This window comes from Scyliorhinus torazame, chromosome 17 (assembly GCF_047496885.1).
Source record: "Scyliorhinus torazame isolate Kashiwa2021f chromosome 17, sScyTor2.1, whole genome shotgun sequence".
In the NCBI taxonomy this organism is placed as follows: Eukaryota; Metazoa; Chordata; class Chondrichthyes; order Carcharhiniformes; family Scyliorhinidae; genus Scyliorhinus; species Scyliorhinus torazame.
In genome coordinates, this window is record NC_092723.1 from 79,540,804 (window position 1) to 79,553,078 (window position 12,275).

The 12,275-nt window shown below is 49.5% G+C and overlaps 1 protein-coding gene across 1 annotated transcript in view; it reads left to right on the top strand.

Annotated features, from left to right (window-relative positions):
• LOC140393968 (uncharacterized) overlaps window positions 1-12,275 on the top strand; it is a 505,220-nt gene that overhangs the window by 249,265 nt on the left and 243,680 nt on the right. Inside the window, exons 34-35 of the mRNA XM_072480674.1 lie at window positions 182-371; window positions 952-1,136. Coding sequence (XP_072336775.1) covers window positions 182-371; window positions 952-1,136 — 375 coding nt within the window. The remainder of the gene's footprint in view (window positions 1-181; window positions 372-951; window positions 1,137-12,275) is intronic.

Genomic DNA, 12,275 nt, shown 5'->3' on the forward strand with positions numbered 1-12,275 from the left:
AACATCTTAGTCAGTCTTTTCCTATTTTTGTTTGCCTAGTTCAGAGTTCCCAATCTCCGTGAGCTGCTCCTCCCTCCCTTCCTGGTTACAGAGCTGATTACCAACAACAATCATTCTATTACAGTCACTCCTATTGATCACAGAATAATGTTGTTTTTCCTCCATCATTCTTGCTCCATAGACTTCAGAGAACCCGCTCCATCCGACGCCATGTGACTTGGAATATTCCGAGCAAAGCGGCCCCCCAGGAAGAGGACCTGAGGGTCGGAGGTCATGCTGTCACCATGGCGATGGGTGATGATGCAAATAGAGCGTGTGAGGAAACAGATACAACGTCAGGAAGAGATGGAACAGCGGAGACAATCAAAGAGGTAGCTGGGCCTAGGAACTAGGCTTCTCCACTGTCAGAGCAGCAGGAAGGCTTCAGTCCTGCAGGAACTGGTTCACCCATTGCTGTAGGTCTCCACAGAGTCAATTCAACCCCTCCATAAGCTAGAGGGACAAACGGTCCCAGTCAGACTCGAACCTCAATCTGTGTTGCTCACCCTTTCCGGAAAAGCTCAAAACAAAGAAAATCTGGGATGTCCATTGGATGAATGACCAAAACTTGGACAATAACCTTATGTTCCCCATTAAATTCCTCGGAGGAGTGGGTTTTGAAAATTGTGCATGGAAGTGACCGACTGGATTCTGCAATGTTTGTAGAACCAGACTGATGTGGGGGCGGGGTCGCTGGGAGAGATAGGAGAAAACGGTGACAGAGAGAGAGGTTGAAATGAAAAGGAAATTTGATGTGATAGATGGATAGAGTAGGAGGGCGGACAAAGAGGTCCAGATATAGTGACTGAGGTGGGTGAGGTTCCAGAAAGATGGTTTCCAATACACGTTTTGTTAACCTTTGCTTTTCATTGATGATTGAATGTGTTTCCTTTGTGTGTTCCTCCCTCCCAGTTACAGGCGGATCTTGTCTCTCTGCGCAGTAAACAGGACGAGGCCATCACTGAGATCGAGAACCTCAAACTGACCAATCAGGAGCAGGAGACAGGGCTGCAGCAGATCCAACAGGAGCTTCAGGAGGCCCAGGATCGGCTGGTGGCTCAACAGGAGGAAGCAGCTCAGCGAGAGGAGAAAGAAGGGTAAGAGATTCCCACAAGGTGTTGTGTCCCAGGAAGCATTTGATCATCTCACTCGTTCTCCATCCGTGTATCCACGAATCCGATGCCACACACACATTTCCAGAATCTTTCCCAGGATGCACAGGATGCTTCATCCTCTAATCTCTCTCACCCACAACACCATGGGTGTTATTCAAAAAGGGAGGGAGGCAGAAAGTAGTAAACTGTGGACCAGTTAGTTTAACAGCTGTCATTGGGGAATTATTACAATCCAGTATTAAGGATTTAATAACAGCACATTTATAAAGTCAAAACGCAATCCATCAGAGTCAGCATGGTTTTATGACGGGTAAATCGTGTTTGACTAATTTGCTAGAATTCTTCGAAGATGTAACAAGCCAAGAGGATAATGGGGATCCTGTAGATGTCGTATATCTGGACTTCCAGAAAGCATTTGATAAGGTGCCCCACAAAAGGTTAATACACAAGGTTATTAATGTAGGGGTTATTTTTTAGTTTGGATAGAAGACTAACTAACCGACAGAAGGCAGAGAGTCAGGATAAATGGGTCTTTCACTGGTTGGCAAGATGTAACCAGTGGGGTGCCACAGGGCTTGGTCCTCAGCCCCCAACTAGGGATAGAAGGTACCATAGCCAAATTTGAAGATTACACAAAAATAGGTGGGATAGTAAGTTACAATGAGTCATAGAGTCAGAGAAGTCATAGAATTTACAGTGCAGAAGGAAGCCATTCGGCCCATCGAGTCTGCACCTGCTCTTGGAAAGAGCACCCCACATAAGTGCACACTTCCAACCCAGTAACCCCAACTAACCTTTTAGGATTCTAAGGGCAATTTTAGCATGGCCAATCCACTTAACCTGCACATCTTTGGACTGTGGGAAGAAACCGGAGCACCCGGAGGAAACCCACGCAGACACGGGGAGAACATGCAAATTCCGCACAGACAGTGTCCCAAGCCGGGAATCGAACCTGGGACCCTGGAGCTGTGAAGCAACTGTGCTAACGACTGTGCTACCATGCTGAGGACATAAGACATTTAAAAATGGATTTAGATAGGTTAGATGAGTGGGCCAAAATTTGGCAGGTGGAATTTAATATGGATAAGTGTGAGGTTATCCATTCTGGTTGGAAAAATGGAAAGCAACTTATTATCTAAATGGCAAGAAACTTCAGAGTGATTCGGTGCAGAGGGATCTGGGCGTCCTCGTGCATGCATCACAGAAAACAAGTGTGTAGGTACAGCAGGTAATAAGGAAGGCAAAAGGAATTTTGGCTTTTATAGCTAATGGGATAGAGTATAAAAATAGGGAAGTGTTGCTGCAATTGTACAAGGCATTGGTAAGACTGCACCGGGAATACTGGGCGAAATTCTCCCGAAACGGCGCGATGTCCGCCGACTGGCACCCAAAACGGCGCCAATCAGATGGGCATCGCGCCGCCCCAAAGGTGCGGAATGCTCCGCATCTTTGGGGGCCGAGCCCCAACATTGAGGGGCTAGGCCGACGCCGGAGGAATTTCCGCCCCGCCAGCTGGCGGAAACGGCCTTTGTTGCCCCGCTGGAAATGACATCTCCGGGCGGCGCATGCGCGGGAGCGTCAGCGGCCGCTGACAGTTTCCCACGCATGCGCAGTGGAGGGAGTCTCTTCCGCCTCCGCCATGGAAGGGAAAGAGTACCCCCACGGCACAGGCCCGCCTGCGGATCGGTGGGCCCAGATCGCCCCGCGCCCCCCCCCAGGACCCCGGAGCCCGCCCACGCCGCCTTGTCCCGCCGTTCAAAAGGTGGTTTAATCCACGCCGGCGGGACAGGCAATTTATCGGCGGGACTTCGGCCCATCCGGGCCGGAGAATCCAGTGGGGGGGCCCGCCAACCGGCGCGGCCCGATTCCCGCCCCCGCCGAATATCCGGTACCGGAGACTTCGGCAACCAGCGGGGGCGGGATTCGCGGCAGCCCCCGGCGATTCTCCAACCCGGCAGGGGGTCGGAGAATGGCGCCCCCTGTGTGCAGTTTTTTTACCCTTACTTGAGAAGGGACATAATTGTATTGGAGGTGGTTCAGAGGAGATTCACTAAATTGATTCCAGTGATGCGGGGTGTGGCTTTTGAAGAGAGGTTGAGCAGTTTAGGCCTATACTCTCTCGAGTTTAAAAGAATGAGAGGAGATCTAATTGAGGTGAATAAAATGGTAAAAGGTATTGACAAAGTAAGTGTAGAGCGGATGTTTTCTCTTATGGGGAAATCTAGAACAAGAGGTCATAGTTTCAGGATAAGCGATAGTAGATTTAAAACGGAGATGAAGAGGAATTCCATCTTTCAAAGGGTCGTAAATCTGTGGAGTTTACTACCTCAGAGTGCAGTGGATGTTGGGACACGGAGTAAATTTAAGGAGGACCGAGACAGATTTTAATTAGTAATGGATTGAAGGGTTATGGAGAAAGGGCAGGAAAGTGGAGCTGAGGACGAGAGAAGATCAACCATGAGCAAATTGAATGGCGGAGTGGGCCCGAGGGGCTGAATTGCCTACTCCTGCTCCTAGTACTTATGTTCTTATGGGCCTGAAACTCCAGCAAGTTCAGATTTGGAGGTTGAATTCCTGAATTCTCTCCCAGCAATGTTACACAGGAACAGTGATGGACCATTCAGCACATGGAACCTGTACAGACATTCCATTCATTTATGGCTTCATCCAATCAGTTCTTCAATTTAATTTATTTTGGGGTTTCCTTCTCTCACTGGTATTCTAATCTTTTCCTTCACTCTGTAAACTGAGGCAAAATTCTTATTTTACATATGACACCCCACACTGCAGCAGAAGAACGTCTGAAATGAGAACAGGACGCGGTCATTCAGCCCCTTGGTCCTGCTCCTTCCTACATATTCATGATATGTAAGATCATGCATTATCTGATCTTCAATACATCTCAAAACCCTCACCAGCTCCCCATGAGCCTTGATTCCTTTATAATGCTAAAATCCAACTCGGGTGTGAATACATTCAATGATCGTGATTTTACTACTCTCTGGGGCAGAGAATTCTAATGATTCACGACCCTCAGAGAAGGAATTCCCCCTCATTTGGAATCTTGGAATCTCCAGCCTCCCAACTGCATGTTTCTCGGCGACGGTAGGCAGCACGCCGTTCGCTGAGGGCGGGATTCTCTGCTCCCACTGCTATCAATGGGAATTCACATTGAAGTTGTCCCACGCCACTGGGAAAAATATGGGCGGGGGTGCGCTGCCTGCAGGAGTAGAGGATTAGAGAAGGCATTCCCCCTCATTTCCTTCTTAAAAAGGTGAAACCTTATTCTGAAACTATGACCCATACATCTATATTCCCCCCCCAAGAGGAAACATCCTCCCTATATTTACATGTTTCAATAAGATCACCTCATTGCTCTAAACTCCAATGAGTACAGGTTCAACCTTTCCTCAAAAGGCATCCTCTTTAGCCTCAAAGTCAACCTGGTGAACTTTTCCTCAACTGTCTCCAATGGAATTCCACCCCTCCTTAATTAAGGACCCAACACTTTTTGTGTTACTCTTGGTGTGTTCTCACCCGCGTCCGATGTAGTTGTAGCAAGGTATCTCTATTTTAGTTTGTCTCAGTAATGGTGAAGTTTCATGAATTGTTCTAAAACCATCTGGTTCACTAATGTCCTTCAGAGAAGCCAATCTGCCGTCCTTACTTGGTCTGGTCTACATGTGACTCCAGACCCACAGCAATGTGGTTGACTCTTAAGTTTCCTCTGAAATGGCCCAGCAAGTAATCCACTGCAGAAAAGTCAAATGGAATAAAATGAGATTGACTGCATGGAATTGGCCCAGGCACCAGAAGCAACAAACACATCCTTCCCAACTGACCCTGCAAAGCCTGCCTTACTAATATCTGGGAACTTTGCCTAAATTGGAAGACCTGTTCCAAATACTTGTAAAGCAACAGCCTGACATAGTCATACTCATTTGAGACATACATTATCCTCAGGGGTATTGACAGGGTGGATGTGGAGAGGATGTTTCCTCTTGTGAGAAAATCTAGGACTAGGGGGTCACTGTTTAAAAATAAGGGTTGGCTCATTTAAGACAGCGATGAGGAGAAAATTTGTTATTGGAGAGTTGTGAGTCTTTGAAACTCTCTTCCTCAAAAAGCAATGGAGGCAGAATCTTTGAGTATTTTTAAGGCAGTGCTGTATAGACTCTAAAGGCAGTGAAAGGTTATCGGCGGTTAGGCAGGAATGGGGAATTGAAGTTACAATAAGATCCTATTGAATGGCAGAGCAGGCTCGAGGGGCCGAGTGGCCTACACCTACTCCTACTGCTAATTTGTGCATATGTATGTTTGTATAATCAGATAAAGTCAGCATGGATTTATGAAAGGAAAATCATGCTTGACAAACCTACTGGATTTCTGTGAAGCTGTAACGATTAGAGTTGACCAGGGGGAACCGGTGGATGTGGTTTATTTAGATTTTCAGGAGGCTTTTAATAAGGTCTCACAGAGCAGGTGAATATGTAAAGAGCATAGATTAAGGGTAGTGTCTTGAGATGGATAGAAAGCTGGTTAGCAGACAGGAAGCAAAAAGTTAGAATAAGTGGATCTTGTTCTGATTGGCAGGCAGTGACTAGTGTGGTACCGCAGGGATTTGTGCTAGGACCTCAAATGTTCACATTCTATATTAATGATTTGGACAAGGGAGCTAACTGTATTATCTCCAAATTTGGAGATGATACAAAGTTGGGCGGGAGGGTGAGCTGTGAGGGGGTTGCAGCAGGATTTGGACAGGCTGAGTGAGTGGACAAGTGCATGGCAGATGCAGTATAATGTGGATAAATGTGAGGTTATCCGCTTCGGTAGCAAAAATAGGAAGGCAGATTATTATTTGAATGGGTGTAAATTGAGAGAGGCGGATGCTCAGTGAGACCTAGGTGTCCTCGTGCATCAGTCGCTGAAAGTAAGTGCGCAGGTACAGCAGGCAGTAAAGAAGGCAACTGGTACGTTGGCCTTCATAGGGAGAGGATTTAAGTATAGGAATAGAGATGTTTCACTGTAATTGTATAGGGCATTGGTGAGGCCACACCTGGAGTTTTGTGTGCAGTTTTGCTGTCCTTATCTGAGGAAGGATGTTCTTGCTATGGAGGGAGCGTAGCAAAGGTTTACCAGGCCGATTCCTGGGATGGCTGGACTGTCATATGAGGAGAGACTAAGTCAGTTAGGATTATATTCATTGGAATTTAGAAGATGAGTGGTGATCTCATAGAAACTTACAGAACTCTAACGGGATTAGACAGGATAGATTCAGAAAGAATGCCCCTGATGGTGGGGGTAGTCCTGAACTAGGGGGTCATGGTTTGAGGATAAGGGGTAAACCTTTTAGGACTGAGGTGAGGAGAAATGTCTTCAACCAGAGAGTGGTGAATCTGTGGAATTCACTACCACAGAAAGTAGGTGAGGTCAAAAAGTTGTGTAATTTCAATAAGGAATTAGATATATCTCTTGGGGCTAAAGGATATAGGAGGAAGGCAGGTATTGAACTTGATCAGCCATGATCATAATTAATGATGGAGTAGGCTCGAAGGGCCGAATGGCCTCCTCCTCCTTCTATTTTTGATGTTTCTATGTATGTACTCACTGAACCTTACAGACAACGCCCCAAACATCATCACCACAATCCCTGGACATATCGTGTCCTACCAAAGGAGAAACCCACTTAAGTTGGCAGCGGCACGGTGATATAAAATTGGCCTTGGGTTCCCGAACATTGCCTCTGGACCTAATGAAGTCTCATTACATCAAACATGGGCCCAGAGTCTGCCCTCCAATTACCAGCTACAGCTCCCTCTCCCCCATCCCCCTCAGCTAATTCCTCCATGTTGAACACCATTTGGAAGAAGCACTGAGAGCTGAAATGCACTTTGGGTGGGGAACACCAATGTACATTGGCAACAGTGGCTCAGTAACTGCTGACCGAGCTGGCCCCATCCTGAAGGACAAAGGTGCTAGACCTGATCAGCGGCAGGTGGTGAGATCTGATCAGATCAGCCATAGTTTTATTGAATGGCGGAGCAGGCTTGAGGGGCCGAGTGGCCTATTCATGCTCCTAATTCGTACGACTGCATGTATGTTCATACATTTGTATGGTGAGGGAACAGAAAAGGGGGAAAAAATCTACTAGACCTTGTCCTCACTCATCTACTGCTTGCAGATGCATAAGTTTGTGACAGCATTCATAGGAGTTCAGTTTGAAATAGAGGTGTGGGTCTAAGACTAGTGTTTTGAACCAAAATAAAAGTAATCATATGGTATGAAGGCAGAGCTAGCTAAAGTGAATTGGGAAACTAGGTTAAAATGTAGGGCAGTGGAAATACAGTGGTATACTTTTGAGGATGTATTTAATAACTCAGCAAAGATTTATCCCAGTGAGAAAGAAATAGATTTTGAGAAGGATATTTCGTCCGTGGCTAAATAGGGAAGTTAATGATAATATCCGATTAAAGAAATACTGTACAAATCTGCAACGATTAGTCATAGGTCAGAAGATTAGACAGGCTTTGTAAACCAGCAATGAATGATTAAAATAAAATGAAGAGTATGATAGAAAGCTAGCTAATAATATAAAAGCAGGTAGCAAGAGTGAACAAAAAGAAAAAGAGTAATTAAAGCTAGTGTTGGTCCTCTAGAGAGTGAGTCTAGGAATGTTAATGGAAAACAAGGAAATGGTGGAGGCGTTGAAACTGTTTTTTATGCCTGTCTTCACTCTAGAAGACTTAGAAAACTTCTCAAAGATACTTGAACATCAAGAGGTGAACAGGAGGGAGGAATTTAAGACAATGACTATCTCTAGGGAAACAGTGCTAGGAAAACTATTCGACCTGAAGGCTGGCAAGTTCCCAGGATCAGATGACCTGCATCCTAAGGTCTCAAGAGATAGAAGAGGCATTGTCTATAATCTTCTAAAACTCTTTAGATTCTGGAAGGGTTCCAGTGGTTGGAAAATAGCAAATGTAACACCTTTATTCAAGAAAAGGAGTGAGACAAAAAGCAGAAAACTACAGGCCAGTTAGCCTAACGACTGTCATAGGGAAGTAGCGAGAATCCATTATTAAGAAGGTTATAGGAGGATATTTAGAAAATCCTAAAATGATCAGGTGGAGTCAATATAGTTTTGTGCAAGGGAATGTGCAAGGGAAATAATGCTTAACTAATGTATTAGTGTTCTTTGAGGAAGTAATAAGCAAGGTGGAGAATGGGGAACCTGTTGATGTGGTATACTTGGATTTTCAAAAGGCATTTGATAGGGTGCCGCATCAAAGTTTACTACACAGTATATGAGGGGCTTTTCACAGTAACTTCATTTGAAGCCTACTTGTGACAATAAGCAATTTTCAATTCATTTCATTCATGAGCACATGGTGGCACAGTGGTTAGCACTGCTGCCTCACAGCTCCAGGGACCCTGGTTCAATTTGGGCTTGGGTGACTGTGTGGAGTTTGCACTTCCTCCCCGTGTCTGAGTGGGTTTCCTCCGGGTGCTCCAGTTTCCTCCCACAGTCCAAAGATGTGCAGAGTAGGTGAATTGGCCATGCTAAATTGTCCCTTAGTGTCCAAAAGGTTAGGTGGGGTACTGTGTTATGGGGATAGGGTGGAGTCAGGGCTTAAGTCGGGTGCTCTTTCCAAGAACTGGTGCAGACTGGCTGCATCAAATGCCCTCCTTCTGCACTGTAAATAGAGGGCGGTATCCTCCCCCCCACCCCACCCCCCCACCCCACCCGCCGAGTGGGAGAAACGCCGGGGCGCCGCGCGAATCGCACCACGCCGCCCCGACCCCCGCACGCGATTCTCCCACACCCCTCCCCCAAAACCAGCGGCGTGCGAATCGCGCCGGGCCGCTCGGAGAACCGGTACAAGCGGCGAGCGGCGATTCTCCGGCCCAGATGGACCGAGCGGCCGCACGTAAACGGCCTAGTCCCGCCGGCACTGTCCACACCTGGTTGCTACCGGCGGGTACTCATTGCGAAGGCTTGGGGGCGGCCTGTGGGGCTGGAGGGGGGCTCCGTTCCCGGGGGGGCCTCCGGAGTGGCTAGGTACGCGATCGGGACCAACCGATCGGCGGGCTGGCCTCTCTGACGGCGGGCCTCCTTTCTTCCGCCGGCGAGCTTGGATCCATCCGCCATGTTTGTGCAGGTCGGACTGGGGGAGGACGGCCACCGCGCATGCGCTAGTTGGCGCCGGCCCAACTGCGCATGCGTGGGACCCAAGGCGCCAGGTCTCTGATGCCGTGCCGAGGCCCCTCCCCCGTAAATCGCGCGACGCCCCTGCTAGCCCCATGGAGGGGGAGAATTGTGGTCTGGGAACAGGTGCCGATGCCGGAGTAAAACACTCCGATTTTTACTCCGGCGTCGGCACTTAGACTCCCGTTGGGAGAATCCTGCCCTCTATTTTTAAAAACCTGGGCGTCATTCTCTGACCCCCTGCCGGGTTGGAGAATGGCCGTTGGCCGCCGTGAATCCCGCCCCCGCTCCCGCCGAAGTCTCCGCTCCCGGAGATTGGGCGGGGGCGGGAATCCGGCCGCGCCGGTTGGCGGGACCCCCTGCTGGATTCTCCGGCCCGGATGGGCCGAAGTCCCGCCCAGGAATTGCCTGTCCCGCCGACGTAAATCAAACCTGGTATTTACCGGCGGGACCAGGCGGCGTGGGCGGGCTCCGGGGTCCTGGTGGGGGGCGCGGGGCGATCTGACCCCGGGGGGTGCCCCCACCGTGGCCTGGCCCGCGATCGGGGCCCACCGATCCGCGGGCGGGCCTGTGCCGTGGGGGCACTCTTTCCCTTCCGCCTCCGCTACGGCCTCCACCATGGCGGAGGCGGAAGAGACTCTCCCCACTGCGCATGCGCGGGAAACTGACAGCGGCCGCTGACGCTCCCGCGCATGCGCTGGGAAACTGACAGCGGCCGCTGACGCTCCCGCGCATGCGCCGCATTTCCGCGCCAGCTGGCGGGGCAACAAACGCCATTTCCGCCAGCTGGCGGGGCGGAAATCCCTCCGGCGTCAGCCTAGCCCCTCAATGTTGGGGCTAGGCCGCCAAAGATGCGGAGCCTTCCGCACCTTTGGGCCGGCGCGATGCCCGTCTGATTGGCGCCGGCTTTGGCGCCAGTCGGCGGGCATCCCGCCGTTGGGGGAGAATTTTGCCCCCTATAACATGCTGTAGTGGGTAGTTTGGTCAGCTAACAGGAAACAGATAGTAGGGTATTTTTGTAACTAGTGGAGTGCCACAGGGAGCAAGCTGTACAATACAATCTATATCAATGACTTGGTGAAGGGACTGCAGTTAAATTTGCTAATGGCACCAAAATAGGTTGGAAAGTAAGCTGTCACGAGGAGGTACAGAGTCTACAAAGGGAGAGAGGTTAAATGAGTGGGTGAAAATTTGGCAGACAGAGTATGAACATCAAATAGGAGCAAAAGTAGGCCATTCGGCCCCTCGAGCATGTACTGCCATTCAATAAGATCATGGCTGATCGGTTTGTGTTTCTAATCTACCCTGGATAACCTTTGATCCCCTGACCGAACAAGAATCTATCTACCTGTGCCTTAAAAATATTCACAGTAAGAAGTCTTACAACAAATTTGTCTATATATATGTTTCTGGAACATACCTCTTCATTCACCTGAGGAAGGAGCAGTGCTCCGAAAGCTAGTGACATCGAAACAAACCTGTTGGACTTTAACCTGGTGTTGTAAGACTTCTTACTGATCTCATCCCAGTCCAATGCCGGCATCTCCACATCTTAAAAATATTCAGTGACCCCCGGCCTCCACCGCCTTCTGAGGCAGAGAGTTCCAAAGTCACACAACCCTCGGAGAAAAAAATTCTCTTCTCTCTCCTAAAAGGATGACCCCTAATTTCAAAAGAGAGCCCCTTATTTGTGAACTCCCCACAAGAAGAAACATCCTTTCCATGTTCACTTTGTCAAGACCATTCAGGTGCAATTAAGTCATCTTTCACTCTTTTAAACTTCAGTGGAAACAAGCCCAACCTCTCCAATTTGTCCTCATAAATGTGTTTACCAGTTAGGTATGAAACAAGTAACAACATATATCTTATAGAGACTTGCAGCTGCGTGTCTGCCAGTCCGTGTCCAGAATTGACCAGAGACAAAATCCCACGCTTGCTCGGGTGAACCATCACCTTGATTGATTTTTGCGGTTCTGGACACCTGTCCACCATTGGGACATTCTTCCTGCATCTACGCTATCTAATCCTGTTAGAATTTTATAGGTTTCTATGAGACCCCCCTCATTCTTCTGAACTCCAGTGAATATAATCTGAACCGACTCAATCTCTCCTCATGCGTCAGTCCCGCCATCCCAGGAATCAGTCTGGTAAACCTTCGCTCTAGAGCAAGAATATCCTTCCACAGATAAGGAGAGCAAAACTGCACACAATGGGCGGGATTCTCCCAACGGGAGTCTAAGTGCCGACGCCGGAGTGAAAACCGGAGTGTTTCACTCCGGCGTCGGAGCCCGCTCCCAGCCCCCTATTCTCCCACCCCCGGGGGGGGGGGCTAGGAGCGGTGTCGCGTATTTTATGCACGCTGGGCCTTGGCGCCGCGTAAAAAGCGGCGCCGAGTAAATGACACGGTTGGCGTCGCGTAAATGACGTCACCCGCGCATGACCCCCATCGGAGACCCCTCCCGGTGCAGGAAACCCCCCCCCTCCCCCCCACAGGCTGCCCCCCCAACGTTCCCACGCAGTTCCCGCCGGCAGTGACCAGGTGTGGACGGCGCCGGCGGGAACCTGTCACGTTGGGGCGACCGCTGGCCCATCCGGGCCGTAGAATCGCCGCTCGCCTTTTGCAAACGGCGAGCGGCGATTCTCCGAGCGGCCAGGCGTGATTCTCGCGCCGCCGGTTTGCGGGGGGGGTGGGAGAATCACGTGCGGGCGTCAGGGCGGCGTGGCGCGACTGACGATTCTCCCACCCGGCGTGGGGGGGGGGGGAGTATTCCGCCCAATGTTTCAGACGTGGCCTCACCAAGGCCCTGTATAATTGCAGCAAGACATCCCTGCTCCTGTACTCATATCCTCTCACAATGAAGGCCAACATACCACTTGCCTTCTTTACTGCCTGCTGTACCTGCATGCTTGCCTTC